Source organism: Plasmodium vivax, chromosome 12 (assembly GCF_000002415.2).
Source record: "Plasmodium vivax chromosome 12, whole genome shotgun sequence".
Taxonomy (NCBI): domain Eukaryota; phylum Apicomplexa; class Aconoidasida; order Haemosporida; family Plasmodiidae; genus Plasmodium; species Plasmodium vivax.
The window spans coordinates 2,501,016-2,516,219 of NC_009917.1; the positions used below are offsets into that span (position 1 = coordinate 2,501,016).

Genomic DNA, 15,204 nt, shown 5'->3' on the forward strand with positions numbered 1-15,204 from the left:
TTTTTTTAAAAATTAAACTGAAATGAAGCTCATATGAATATTTTTTTGTTCCAAGAGTGGTTGGCATAGAAGATCATTTCCCGGGGGGACACATCATTCTCGCTGTAAAGCGGTAGTTACACACTCGTACGATAGCAATTTTTTTGTTAGCCCCCCCGGTGTAGGCGTACTTTTCCGAGCATGGCAGCTTCCCCTACGCGCAGATAAATAAGACTAATTTGTGGCTGCCTTTTTTCTCAGCGTGCGCAAAAAAATTTGAGCAAAATTTGCGAGTTCTTACTTTATTAGGGGGACTATACCATGTATGCCACCCATTTGGAAAAATCCACTGCGGTATACATCACCGGGGTGGTCATACGTATGTGAAGTGAAACACGGGAAGGGACAAAATCAACAGGTGGTACCGCGTGCCACGTGAAAAAAAAAGCCTCTTCCACTTGGTGTTTCCATTTCTTAAGCGTGCCCCCTTTGGTCACACTATCAAAATGGGAAAGAGTTAAAACATCTTAATTTTGTTTAATAATAAAAGTTTTTTTTTTTTTCTTTTTTAAAAAAAAAAAAAAATAATAAAAAAAAAAAAACGAATAGTATGGAATAAAAATAAAGGATAAAAAAAAAAAAATCTATATTTTAAAATTGAAAAAAAAAAAGGTGCATACTCATAATATGACAAATGCGTTCGAACAAAACACGCGACAATTTCGGTTTGCGCTTCGCAGATAGTCATAACGATTTTGATGACGCATGAGCACACGAAAATGTCTGTACGCACGTGTGTACGTACATGTGCAGGTGTGCAGCTGGCCGTTATTACTTTCCCCTCTCGCACAGGAAGATGCTTGTACTGTCTGTAAAAGTAAACACACCTACGTATTTTATGGGGCGCGCGTTTGGGCACTCCCGGGCATCATCTTCTTCTTCTTCCTCCTCTTCCGCTTCTTCGTTCACTAATTTGAGATCCTCCGAACTGTAGTGCTTTCTTTTGTCACGCAATCCTTGCGGATCTAAGGGTAGGGGCGCTCGCACATTTGGGGGGGAGGCGCACCTTCAATTCAAGCTGGTTTTTAAATGTCTAACTCTGGGAATTACGCTATGCATCCCCCCGGGCTTTCCTTTCCCCAATTTGGCACTCCACACGTAAAAATAATTAGAAAAATGAATCGCTTTTTCCTTTCCACACTTTAATGATATAACGATAAATGGAGGCATAATCCACCAGGGGCGTGACAAACAAAACAAAAAAGTGACAAAAAAAAAAAAAAAAAATCGAGGGAGGCAAAATGATAAAGCGAGATGGAACATTTTTTTTTAAATCCTATTTTTTAACAAGATATGCTGCTAACGAACTAAACTGATTGAGCCAATTGGGGACTTCATTTTTGTTTTCTTCCTTTCGAGTTGGTTCGCTTAACTCATTGGAGGCACCATTCTCCTGGTTCAGCTGGGTGGCAGAGTTATTCTGGGCTGCTATAACCCCTTTTTGAGCGTTAAGATCACTGCGGGATGGCACGACCTGCGTTGTCACTGCTGCGGTTGCATCGGGCTTGTTCGCATTGGGGAAGCCACCATAGTTGTTACTGCTGCCGTGGGGCACGTTGTTAGCTACGAGGAGGTTATTCTTCCTCACCCCTTGTGCGTTCTTGAACGTGTTGCTGTGAAGCGGGAAATTATTATTCACTACGTTGCCTGGGCCACCACCTCCCCCCTGCTTAGCAAAATCGCCATAAAGACCACCGTGGTTGTTTCCGTTAATGTTACTGTTCATCATTCGCCCGGCACCCACCGCTGCAACTGAGCTGGGAAACTTGTTCTGATGATGGTTCAAATTTTGAAAGTTCTTGTTCACATGGGTTTGGCTGGCATTGGTCACGGGGGATTGTTGCAGATTAAAATTGGCAGCCACGCCAGGTTGGGCAGCCATACCAGGTTGGGCAGCCATACCAGTCTGAGCGGCCACACCATCCTGCAGCTGCGTCCCCAACATTGCTACACCATTTTTTTTATCGAAAAATTGCGGGTTATAACAGACAACCCCCAGGAAGATATTATTAAAATTGTTCGAGCTGTTTCCACCTCCAAAGCTGTTAACACCTCCAACGGAGTTGCAGAATTCTTTAAAAATGGGACTTCCCGGAAAGATAAGATACATATGCCAGTCATCACTTGTGGAGGACAACCCTACTCTATCCTTACTATTAAAATAATTTCTATAGGCATCCAAAATGGATTCGTCTTCTTTGTTCTCTATTTGGAAATAATACGTGGCTTCTATTTTGGGAAGAGTTTTCATTTTTTTCCGGTGACTTATAACTATGCTGGAGATGCCATTGTTCAGAAATTTTTTTACATCCCCGTTTAGGGCATATCCGATGACGCTCAGATTTTTTTTATTCTTCATTTCGAGGGTTCCTTTCCACAGGGCGTACTTTACATTGCTAGTGGGGCTGTTCAATCCCGTGTTGGGGATGGAACCTCCACTGCTATGCATGCCAGTTAAGAGTTTATCATTTCCGTGGAGCTGCCCCCCTTCCTTGTTTGCTATCCCACTGTTCAGCATGTGGTGCTTGTTCGGTTCTTTCAAAGTGGGAGAATTCTTCCCCCCTGTTAAAAGGTTATTCTGTTCGGAGTGGTACAGTGGGGCACCAGGATTGGTACCACTTGCACTCATGAGGGTATTATTCCCCTTGAATTCGTTACTAACCACACTGCTATTATGCGTGTTGCTTATTGTATTGGTAGCGATTGTGATGTCTACGGCGGGCCTGTTAAAGACGTGCTGGGCGCACTGCCTCAAATGGACACACAGGTAGAGTTTTATCCTGGGGGGTTTGTTCATGCCATCCTTAACTGATGATTGTGACATTTCTTCCAGTTGCTTATTTTTTGCGTCTCCAAGAGGTTTATTCATCATTTTATTCTCTTCGTGCGTCCTTATCAACTTGTTAATCTCTACGTCGTTGCCGCTTCCGCTGGGCAGGCCGCTCAAACTGCTCGCGCCGCCCAAGTGGACGTTCTCCATGGAGTTGCTTCCGGCTGTGCGGAGTCGCTTGTTTGCATGCTGTGGGGGGGAAGAAGAGGGGGGAAATGAGCAGGGGTGGACAGATGTGAACAGAAGTAGGAAACGATACGAATAAGTAACACAACGCATGTGTGCAATGGAAAATTTCCTAATGGTGCGAAGTAATCCTACCCCGTGTTCCCTAAAACTGGCTGCCTCCGAGTCGTACGGGTTGACGCTATCATCATTTGGGATGACATCCTAAGGGGACAAAAAAAAAGGGTAAGAAAATGGTCGCAGGGGGTAGCAGATATTCGGAGATGCACACAAAAAATATAAGCCTATGGATATGCACTAAATGGAGGGGGAGCAAAATAATCAGAGCATCGCTTATGCGGTCACGCAAAATTACATTTCTCGCCATGCGCTTGTTACTGTTGGGGTATCTGTTGTTGTAGAACTGGTTGTTCCGATTCATTTTTCGGCTGAACTTGTTGCCGCCGTTCGCGGGGCCAGTCATGTTTGCGCCGCTGTTCATGCCGCCACTATTGTTACCACCGCTGTTGTTGCTGCCCATGTAGGGGTAGTTGTTATAAATGCCACTTTCATCCTCATCGTTATCGTCATCTACTTTGTTGTTGTACCTTTTGAAATCAATTCGTAAAGCTCTTCCATCTACAGAAATACATAATTAGGAAAAAAAAAAGAGGAGTAATAAATGTGTGCCTAGCCGTAGATTTAATGGGAATATTTTTTGTGAAGAACGGATTGAAGGTGTAACTAAACGTGAGACAATGCTGCGGGGCACAGCGGAATGCAGAGGGGGATCATCTGAATAACAGGAGAGGTGCCACGGTACGGCTGAAGCTGCGCCCTTGGCCGCTATCGCAGAGATGGCAGTGATGAGTGCTATGGCGGATGAAACGACCAAGCGGAAACGCAAAAAAAAAAAGAAATGAAGAAGAGGAGAAACGGAGTGACGAAGAAACGAAGCAACGGAGCAAACGTGCAAACCCCCAAACAGTCGCAGTCATAGCCACAATCACTGCCACCGCCACGGTGACGCGCGAAACTCATTCGCATGAAGGATTACTTAGAAACTTCCCGTTCATTTGCTTTAGACATCTCTTAGCCTCCTCGGGAGCGCTAAACAGAACGTGGGCATATATGGCATACGGTCCGATACTTGTGTTCACTTTAAGGTTTATACTTTCGATAGAACCAAATTGTTTGAATAAGTCCAACAGTTCACTTTCTTTTGTCTCTTTTGATATGTTTTTTACGCACAAAATTCTAAGCGCCCTTTCATCATATCTACTCTCAAACTCTTTTTTACTAGTATTCAAACTAGTTTGGTTTTGTATTTGCACATCGGTCATTTAGTCGAAACTTTACAGAAAAAATAAAAAAAAAAAAGGCTAAAAAAAAAGATACGTCATTTGAAAATTCGCGTAACGAAATGAACCTTCTTTTTGTCCCTTTATCAAACTTTTCCGTTTCCCTGTTTTTTTTTTTTTTTTTTTTTTTTAAAAACTTTATAAATTATTTCCCACTGAAGGGGTTATAAAATATAAAAGGATATTAAAAAAAAAAAAAAAAAAAAAATAGGATTTATTTTTGTGTGGTTTTTATTTTTTTTTTTTACTTATTTTGTTAACAAATCGACGAAGGCTAATTTTCTATGGAGAATTTGGAACGTTGCACTGGGGAAAATTACTTTTGTTGTATTATTCTTAGCTATAGGCGCAAAAAATAATTCTGAAATATTTTCTTATCGCTTCTGGTATATATTAAAATGTACAGGGGTGTGTGTGTGTGTGCTACGTGTATAGTTGTATATATACGCGTAAATATGCACTAGGGTGATTGGGGAAAAAAAATTGTGACAAAAAATAGAGGTATGTGTTATTTTGGAAGTTTTCCTGCAAACTGTTTGGTAATCTCCGGTGGCATTTTTCTTACTCGCACATGTATATACATACACATATGCTCATTCACGCACGTATAATTATATGCTTGGACGAACGCGCGTGTGCGCACGTATGAATTGTATACGTAAACACTTCTATTTGTGCGAACGTGAAGAAGAGCGCCTCTCCTTTTCTGTTCTATTTCAAATCATTTTCCTTTTGCTATTCCACATATGTGCGATGCGTGTAAAAAATGGCCCTACACTTTAAAGGATGTGCAAGACGGGGGAAGGAGCACCGTTCCAACCGAGTGTTCCCACTGCATGTACCACTGAAATAGCAGCGTTCTTTGCGTGTACAAATCGGCAAAGTGAAGGGGTATATATACAAATGCGCAGGTATGAAGGTGTGTATGGTATATACATATATATTACATACATACATATATATATATGTATACATAATACATGTGTGCGCTGGTTCGCTATACTTAAATATGCTTAATTGCTGTGCTCCCTTTCAGCTATTCTGTATGTTGATTACGCTTTGCACATTAAATGGGGAAAACACAAAAAATTTACAGAGTAATAATACAAGCTGGCCTATTCAAATTCAACTTTAAATTAAAACGTCATTTTGTACCTTTCGCGTTGGCTAAGCAAATGTTCGTTTTGCGCTTTAGATAAACGTATTTATTTAAAATGCAAAGCATCAGCAGCCTTATTGCGTTATGGAAAAAAAAAACATACGCAAAAAAATAAATAAATAAAATAAACAAATTCAATTCGGCTTACATCACATTTAAGGTTTTCTTCTAACGTGAACCTTTTTCTTTATACATGTGTTTGCTATTGAGAGATTCAGGAATTGAATTTCGCGTTCAAGTATGTCATTTGCCTGCTTTCGATGACAATCTACATTTTTTATCTTTTTATGCGTTATTGCGTCGCAAGAAGGCATGTATACTATTATATTATACTAATTTACTTTTACAGTCATTCACAAAAAAAAAAAGAAGGCTGGGTTCAAAGCAAAAGGATATATTATTTTTTAAATGTTGAATCCTGCCATTTTACGCGTTTACATATTTCTTAAAGACTTTGCCGCAGTACGCTTCGCAAGTTGAGTTCACTCGATTTAAAGAAAATTCATATTCATGTTTTCTTTCTTTGCGTTTAACGTATGTACGTACAACTTGCGAAAAAAATGAATATGATGAGGTGAAGCGGAAAGTACGCCAGCCAGGCATGTAGGTACTGAATACTTAATTAAATGGTATACATAAAATGTACATAATGAACATATATACTTGCAGAATATATATATTACATTTGGGAGTTTCGCGCAAAAAGAAATAAATAAGGGTTTTCGTTTCATATATTTGTTTCGTAATCCGTTTTACGCGTTTATATGCGGTTATCTGATTAAAAAATGTTTTTTTGGAATTGTATAAAAAATTGCGTGTTAAACGAGCGTTAAGAAAAGAAAAAAAATAAAATGAAAAGAAATAAAAAAATAAATAAATAAAACGAAAAGAAAAAAAAAATAAAATAAAATGAAAAAAAAAAAAAAAAAAAGCAAAAAAAATGAAGCAAATTTTACGAAAAACGAAATAGCTTTATTTTTTTGCCATACAAAATTATTGCATAATTGCAACGAAAATCAGGCACGAACTGTCAGCATGGGGGCCTATACGTGCATGGAAACGCACTAAAAAAAAAAAAAAAAATCACATACATTTTTTCGCTCATAATTTTATTTGTTAGTTAATACAAATGGGTATATAATAAAAATAACCAATTTATGGCTCATGGCAGGAAAAAATGGCTAAATTTGTTAGCATGATTTTTCCCCCTTTTTGGCCGTTTTTGCGAAAGGGAGGTTATTCACTGCATTTATTTGCCTCATAATTGTACCATATAATTGTCAAACAGTTCGACATGCGTTTCTTGGCAGAAAACTGCTATATCATTTTTGCGCTAAAAAGTGCGATTTTTGTAGCAGTTTTTTTTTTTTTTTTTTTTTTTTTTTCGCACTGAACATAATTACCCTTCCCTTTGCTCGCTTTTTTCGCAAAGACATTTTTGCCGTCTTCACTGCGTATGTAGCAATTATGCACATGTCCTCACTTTTGAAGAAAGTGTTTAAAAGAAGAAAATGTTAAATGATAACCCCCCCATAATATATATTCGTACATAATGCAGCTTCAGTGCCACGCGTATGGGTATTTTCATTTCACACACATAAAAGAGTAACATATTTGTATGACCCGTTCAGGTGAATTCGCAAAAGAATTGAACAGTACGTATCATCGGTGGCGTATTTTTTGTGAGTGCATGTCAGTTCATATTTTGGGTGCAAACTAAGAAGACGTGCTGCATTCCCTACGTTGTCACGCCGTGCTGTGTCCCAACCGCCTTTTTTTTTTTTTTAATTTTGACATATGCAAAATTGACAAGCAGGACTATTGCGCAAAAATGTGGATACGCTTAAGTACGTTAGCATGTCACTTTATTAACCCTACGGGGGTGGAAAAATACTGTTGTGCGTAGCTTTTATGTTTAGCCACCGTTGCGCAGCGTATGGGCAATTTTGAAAAATTCGGTGCGATTATACAAGTGCGCATTTGGGCTGCTGTCAAATGTAAAGAAAAATTAGGTGTACAAAAGTGATCATGTAAGGGCATCCGTTTCGTCGGGCCGCTTGCGAAAGGCAAAAAATTGCATATATATATACGCACATGTGCATACGTACGCATGTATAACGAAAACTTTATGTGTTCAAACGGGGACATAAACATACATACAATGTACGCGCCACACCCCTGACGGGAGACCAGAACTTTCTTTAAAACGCGTTGCCTGTTTGTTCTTTTTCGAAAAATGATTGATAAATCACAAAACGGATTAACGCGCCGTCTGTAAGCGTATCCTTACGTGCGTAAAAAATAAACCCTATTTGGCTCCTTAAAAGGGTGAAAAATGTGGAATCGCTCAATTCACACTTTAAAAGGCAAAACGGCGTTGCTTTAAAGGCATGTTGAAAAAGGCAAATTCGTTAATTCTTAATCAGCACAGCGATGCAGGCAAGTGCTTTGCGCACAATACCAAATGTGGCTAAATTCGAATGGAAAGCGTACGTCGTGAAAGTGCGCAGAGTTCGAATTTGCATAAGGGGAGAAATTTTTGTTTTCTCAAAATGGCGTTCTCAAATAGGTGTCTTCTTAAAATGTGCGGAAATACCAAAAAAAGGGAGGGAAGGGGAAAGGAAAACAAAAAAGCAAACAATGAGGCAAACAATGAGGCAAACAATGAGGCAAACAATGAAGCAAACAACGAAGCAAACAACGGAGCAAGCGAAAGTGCCCCCCAATTGGAAAATTTACGACTCTAATATTATTTCCAAATGGGTGAAAAATAACGAACGAACGAACGAACGAATGAGCACACCGCCGAACGTGCGACACAAATGGCCTTTGAAAAATAGAAAGCCACCAGCTCTGCGCAAAATAAAAAAAATTATCCGTAAGGCGCTCGCTCTTTTTGCTAACTGTTAATAACCAGTTGCGCATTTGCCTCGTTGAACCGCTATTTTTTTTTTATTTTCCCCAATGAGTGGCACTCAAAAATATGTCCGCGGTGCAGGTGAAAACTTTCCCCTTAAAAAAAGAGGAAGAAAGTTCACAATTGCGTTCATTTAAAATGTTTTCTTTTTTTTAAATCTTTATTGTACGAAATGCACGAATCGATTATCCTTTTCGAGGCTTCCTTATTAATTGTGAGGGATCTTTTATCTTCATTATTTTCTTCGTTTTTATCCTTTATTTCTTTCATCAATAATTGTACCTTTTTTAATTCATTTTTAATGGGATGGTTGCTGAGAAAGTCGCCCGATATTTTCAAATAGGAATGAAAAATAGAACAAATGGAGTAGGCAAGAAATGAATTGTATTCAGCATACTGCACAGGGTTTAACACACCTTCCAAATCTTTTATCGAATAATGATTGTTTAGTAGTCCAAAATTTTTTTGAAACTCTTTAATGGTCGAGTTTAAATTTTTAAGAATTTCTACATGGTCATCTTTTTTTATTTCTAGTGTACCGTCTTTCTTGCACCCTGGGGGGTTGTCATTTTTTTTTTGGTCCATTCGAATTAATTTTTAAAAAAATGACGAATTTTGGAAAAAAGGCGAATTCAGGGGCGAACCAAAATTTGTACTCTTTCAAATGTGGGAACGTAAATTTGGTTACTGTTCCGTGCGTACTCGCGCAATTGCGCACTTTCCTTTTTGAAAAATTTTCGGAGATATGAGAAACAAATGATTCGATTAATTTCGTCTGAATGAACTTCCCATTTTAAATTTCTTTCACTTAAGATAGGTATCAGAAGGTAAGGGGCTATGACAAATTTTGGAGTTACTTATACGTGCACATTTTTTTTTTGGTACGTATTTTTAAGCCTTTAGGGCGTTAAAAAGGGGCACAAATGGGCTATGTTGAATGTAGAACGTTTGCCGCATAAATAAGTTATCAAAGCGCTACGAGTTTGTTGCAATTTTTCGTTTTCTCATCATATCGTCTCCTTCAGCGCATTTCTTAGAAATAGCTACACGTGTGATAATTTTACATGTGAGGTATGTTCCCCTTTTTTGGCTGTTCATACAAAGTAGGGAGATAATTCCCCATGTTTTGCGAGCCTGGCTTATAGCTGCTCTATCACTGTGTTAAAAAAAAACCGTCGCAGTGGAGCATTATCCTTCCGGAAAAATACACACAATGTTGTGAAGTCGCAAATTTACAGAGTTGCTAAGCTGCCAATATTACATACAAATAATGGCTTCTCTTCTCTGTGTGATATTAATGTCTGACGCGCAGGTATACATGTGCAGTAAATGTGTACACGAAAAAAAAGGAGAAATTGGGAGGTTTCCCATTAGGCGTAAAAGAAAAGCATTTCCGTCACCCTGGGAGTTGCATAAATGGGGCCACAATCGAAATGACGTGATTATTTCCTCTTCATCGAATTTTTCACATCATTTTTTTTTTCCTTCTTAAAATATAGTATACTTCACAATGCAGAAGAAAATCGCGTTTAAATTCATTCCACTCGCTCGCATAAAATGGGAAGGAGTTTCACAGGTATATATTTTTTATAAATACAAATTTAATGAGCGTATGAAAAAATGACTCGTGCGGGTAGAAAGCAGGCGCGTTTTCACCATTTCAACGTTTGTTTGTTTTTCTTACTCGCGTTTGTTTTCCGCAATTTGTGCATCTTTCAAATTGTGCTGCGCGGCGTGAAGGGGAAAATTTTTGAACAAAAATAAAATAACAGGAATGCGAAATATTGCGAAATGTTAAGAAATGTTGAGAAATGTTGAAAAATGTTGAGGAAAGTTGCAAAAAATGACAAAATATAAAGCAAAAGGAAAAAGAAAAAGGCAAAAGGTAAAAACTGTTCCCGATGCACGCAATTTTCGAAATGCAAACTGAAAATTAACCCTGTCGTAAAATTACACTATGGAGGAGCGGCGGAATGGCATGTGAAGCGCACTGCGTTTTTTGTTTCTGTTTTTCCTCATTTTGTTTTGTCAAGTAGGCGGCAAAATCTTTATAACTTTCGCCATGTACATTTCAACATGCATATGACACATGGAAATGAGGAAAGGTGTTCGATAACACAAAATGTGAATGTTATAATATATATACAGTTCTGCGCGTCGAGCTTTGTACATCCATGGAATGATGATCCCGGGAATGATAATTGTGCCAAAAACCTGTTGTCTCTGTTTCTATGTACTACATTTATTTTACAAAATAACATTGTTAGGGAAAAGGCAGGTTTCGTTTTCACGAAATGGTTATTTTAATTTTTTAATTTTTTTTTTTAAATTCTTCACAGTGTGCCTATGGAGTGACTTTTCCATTTTGAATGATCTTTTTTAAAATTCCCCCCCAAAATAAATAAACAAATAAATGTGAAAATATATCAGCACTGGGAACGCAAAGTAGGATATGCAATTTTGTTGCGTTTTCCTTTTCCTTCATTTGGCACTTCATTTTGCATTTGCTCTTTTCTCGATTGCTTTTCCTTATTTTTTCGCCAAATTTTCGCCGTTTTTTTGCCAGTTTTTCCCCACCTTTAGCCATTTTTTCTCCTTTTTTTTGCGCCATTTTTTTCCCAACTGAATCCATTCATCATACATACCACTTTTACCAAGTTAAGAAAACTCCGCGTTTAAAAAAGTGGGAGGCTCTTCCCCGCCCTGCATGATTGCGCTTTGGCGAAACGAAGCCCAGTCATGTGAGCGCATGTGGAATTAGCGTCATCCATGTAGCATATGCCATATGCATATATGGGCAAATGACACTACGTTGTGAGTGCTCTGCTGCCGCTCGCCTGGCGTTGCTCCGTGCATATAGCGTATGAGGCTGTTCACGCGGGAAGGCAGAGCGTAAGCGCATCGCATATACATACAATGCGCATGGGCGAAAAAGTATTCGTATAATATACAAATATATGTTCCGCGCTTTCTCATGTAAACTCCATCCCTGTGCCAAACACGCGGGGTAAATGGAAAGTCACCAGTTTTATACTTATGTATATGCATTTATGCATACATGCATACATATGTATCTTTAATTCCCACAAAAAAGCAATACGCGCAGGGAAACAATTTGGAAAAAAAAAAAAAAAAAAAAGAAAGAGGAATGTTCTGATGGCTATTTTTTTTTTCCTTTCTTTTGAGTAAAAAAAAAAAAAAAAGCCAAAATGATCCAAGAGAACTACAAGGACGGCAGTGAAAAATACAGCAGCAAATATAGAGAATATAATTATTACAGGAGTTATATAAGCGATATAAAAGGCAAGTACATGGGTTTTGGAAACATGCAAAGGGATAGCCCCAACGGCAGGTATTTTAATGACCCTCGAAGGAACAACAATTACTACTACCGCAATCGGGAGGGGAACCTGCACGACGGCGCGTACGGGAATTCGCACAGGAATTCGCACAGGAACTCCTACAGGAATTCATATAAAAATTTGCACAAAAATTTGCACAAAAATTTGCACAAAAATTTGCACAAAAATTCGTACCAAAATTCGTACCAAAATTCGTACCAGAACGGGTACCACGACTCGCACAACCACGTGTACAATAGCGGCTTCGGCAATGCGTACGGCAACCCCTACGGGAGCGGCTTCAAGCTGCTGAAGGGGAAAAGAATCAGGAGCTTCAACAGCACCAGCAACTCCAGCCGGAAAGGAAAGCTCTTTAAAAAATTTAAAAACTACGATGTGGACGAAAACATGATCAGGGCGTATAAAAATGGGAGGAAACGCAGCTACTCGTCCATGAGGGAGATAAATGACAGGGAACAAAGACACCATAAGGTGTACCTAGAGTCCAAGTACCACCACGAGGAGCATCAAAATAATTATTTAAAAGGATTTGACTTTACCAGAAAAAGAAACTACTATTCGTACAAAAAAAAATTGTACAATAGTGATAGAAGAAACTACGATACCCACTTTGGACAGGGGAACATTTTTTACAATAATGAGTATTACCTTTTTAACGACGGCGCTACGTTGAAGAAGAAGAAAATGTATTATGGGAATAAAAATAGCTTTCGAACGAATTCGAGAAGTTATAATGGGCACTCTGACAGGATGAATAATAAAAGGAAAGATTCCAACCGAAATGGGAAGTACAAAGCGACCGCAGTGCATCAGAAGGAGACAGGCAGTTTGGGAGGGGGACCAAGTGCAACCAGTGCAACGAGTGCAGCTACGGCGGTGAGAATTTGCAGCTATAAGGACAAGGATGACAAATCGAATAAATCTTTTAAGTTAAAAAATACCGATACGACACGAGATGATGGTACAGGGAAATCGGACGTGAGGGATGAAATTATGGGAAGTAGGAGGAACCTCGTCGTGTGCAGTGATAAGGAAAAAGGCTCTCAGCAATCGCTGCGTAAGTACACTCGAGGGGTAAGGAAAAGGAGAAAGGCCCCCAGCAGTTACAGCGGTACGAGAAGTGGACGCAGGAGCAGGCGAAGGAGCAGACGAAGAAGTAGGCGAAGGAACGCGCAGCGAAGGAGGCGAAAAAGAGATAGCCTCAGCAGCAATGAAGAAACGGGAACGAGTGCTCTATCACGAAGAGGAAGCAGCTACTCCTCAGTTGAAAATAAAAAAAAAAACCATGCCGATAGGTACAGCAGTGAGTCCTACAGGTATACCCCCTCAGACGAATCCACAGATGATATATCGTCGAGAAAAAAATACAACCACAAAAGAAACAGAACAAAATTTTCAGATATGGAAGATAACAACAATAGGAAGAAAAAAAAAAAAAAAAAAGAAAACTACGATTCTGATGACGAAATTGTACATTTTAGTTGGAAGAAGGGAATGGTCCTAAACAACTGTTACGTGGTGATACGAAAAATGGGGGAGGGGACCTTCGGGCGAGTCCTCCTCTGTCAGCACATGGACACGAAGAAGTACTACGCGGTGAAGGTAGTACGGAATATTAGGAAGTATACCAAATCTGCAAAGATAGAGGCAGATATTTTGAAGAAAATCCAAAATGATGATTTTAAAAATAATAATATTGTAAAATACCATGGAAGGTTTATGTACTACGATCATATGTGTCTCGTCTTTGAGCCACTTGGTCCATCCCTTTACGAAATTATCACCAAGAATAACTACAACGGGTTTCATTTGGAGGACATCAGGCTGTACTGCATCGAAATGTTGAAGGCTTTAAGTTACCTCCGCAAAATATCCCTAACGCACACCGATTTGAAGCCAGAAAATATTTTGCTCGACGACCCCTATTTTGAGAAAACGTTAGTAAGTGTTAGAAGAGCTACAGATGGAAAGAGGGTTCAGATTTATAGAACCAAATCTACGGGCATAAAATTAATCGATTTTGGTTGTGCCACTTTCAAGGATGGATACCATGGGTCTATTATAAACACAAGACAGTATCGTGCTCCGGAGGTTATTCTAAATTTAGGTTGGGATGTGTCAAGTGACATGTGGAGTTTTGGTTGCGTCTTGGCTGAAATGTACACAGGGGACCTTTTGTTTAGAACCCATGAGCATTTAGAACACTTAGCCCTGATGGAAGCTATCGTTCAGCCAATCCCCAAAAAAATGATATGCGAGGCGGTTAGAACGAATGGGGCTAAATATATAAATAGGGATGGTCTTAGATTGGCCTGGCCAGAAAACGCCTCTAGTTTTGAGTCCATTAAGTACGTCAAGAGGTGCCTACCCCTGCACAAGCTTATAAGGAACGATTTGTTTTGCGACTTTTTGTATAGCATACTGCAGATCGACCCCGCGCTGAGGCCGGCCCCCGCCGAGCTGCTCAAGCATAGGTTTCTGCAGGAGAGTTGTGGGTACTACTAGGGGGCGACTGTGGCGGCGAGGTGTGGCAGTGAGGTGTAGCGGTGGCGATGTAGCATTGGTGATGTTATCCCTCTTGGGGCACACCTCAAACGAAGTGGGAGAAAAACACTCCGAGGAGGACCACCCATTTTTAGGTAGTTGTATTTTTTTGCTCCTCTTTTGCTGCTCGTTTGCCCCCCATTTGAGTTTACGCAAAACTGATTATTTTTTACCCATCTAATTTGTTCTCATTTTTTTAATTCACCATAAGTTTTTTTTTATTTGTGATTTTAGCTATTTCGCCCACCCGTTTTATCCCCATCAGTGTATGCGCCTCTTTGGGGGGGGTGGCCTGAAAGAACGGCATTTTTTGAAATTGCCACGGTGTAAATCATAATGTGTCTTTTTTTTTTTTTTTTTTTTTATTCCTCTTCCCCGTGTGATGACCTCTACACAGATATGGTCTCCACGGTGGATAAATATATCACCCCGGGGTGTTACCCCTTTAATTGTATTTTTGGTTCATTTTGTGGGGCCCTAAATTTTTGTGTACACAAGTGGGGCCCATGTGCAAATTTGCGAATGTGCATATGGTTACATTTTTATATGTACGTTCGTGGGTTTGCAATTTTCTGCGCACGCATCGAACTTATCATATTTTTCCTAATTTTTTGTTTTAATGTAAAGCAGCGCTCTGTAAAATAATTCCCTCACTCATAGTGTGTGCTGCCTCTGCGCTATGAGGTAGCACTTGGTTAAAAAAAGAAAAAAAGGAGAACTGTGACGACAAAGTGGGGCGTAATACAAGGTACGCAAAGAGGCGGCTTAAATGTAGGCACAAAAAAAAAGAAAATGCAGAGGTAGGCGCTCTTCGACGGCGCGTTGAA

General features: G+C 39.4%; 4 protein-coding genes across 4 annotated transcripts; 2 read left to right on the forward strand and 2 right to left on the reverse strand.

Moving 5' to 3' along the window:
• Positions 1–1,178: 1,178 nt before the first annotated feature.
• Positions 1,179–4,377, reverse strand: PVX_118205 (hypothetical protein, conserved; the record flags this gene model as incomplete). The annotated part of the gene is made up of 4 exons (XM_001615885.1): positions 1,179–3,058; positions 3,191–3,259; positions 3,411–3,673; positions 4,092–4,377. 4 exons carry the CDS (start codon positions 4,375–4,377, stop codon positions 1,316–1,318), a joined length of 2,361 nt encoding a protein of 786 aa, XP_001615935.1. The 3' UTR covers positions 1,179–1,315.
• Positions 4,378–7,987: 3,610 nt separating this feature from the next.
• PVX_118215 (hypothetical protein) lies at positions 7,988–8,641 on the forward strand (the record flags this gene model as incomplete). Its single annotated transcript, XM_001615887.1, has 1 exon — positions 7,988–8,641. One exon carries the CDS (start codon positions 7,988–7,990, stop codon positions 8,462–8,464), a length of 477 nt encoding a protein of 158 aa, XP_001615937.1. The 3' UTR covers positions 8,465–8,641.
• On the reverse strand, positions 8,037–9,056 carry PVX_118210 (hypothetical protein, conserved; the record flags this gene model as incomplete). Its single annotated transcript, XM_001615886.1, has 1 exon — positions 8,037–9,056. The coding sequence occupies one exon, from the start codon at positions 9,054–9,056 to the stop codon at positions 8,601–8,603; it is 456 nt and encodes a 151-aa protein (XP_001615936.1). The 3' UTR covers positions 8,037–8,600.
• A 2,624-nt stretch (positions 9,057–11,680) lies between these two features.
• Positions 11,681–14,338, forward strand: PVX_118220 (serine/threonine kinase-1, putative; the record flags this gene model as incomplete). The annotated part of the gene is made up of 1 exon (XM_001615888.1): positions 11,681–14,338. The coding sequence occupies one exon, from the start codon at positions 11,681–11,683 to the stop codon at positions 14,336–14,338; it is 2,658 nt and encodes an 885-aa protein (XP_001615938.1).
• Between the last annotated feature and the right edge of the window lie 866 nt (positions 14,339–15,204).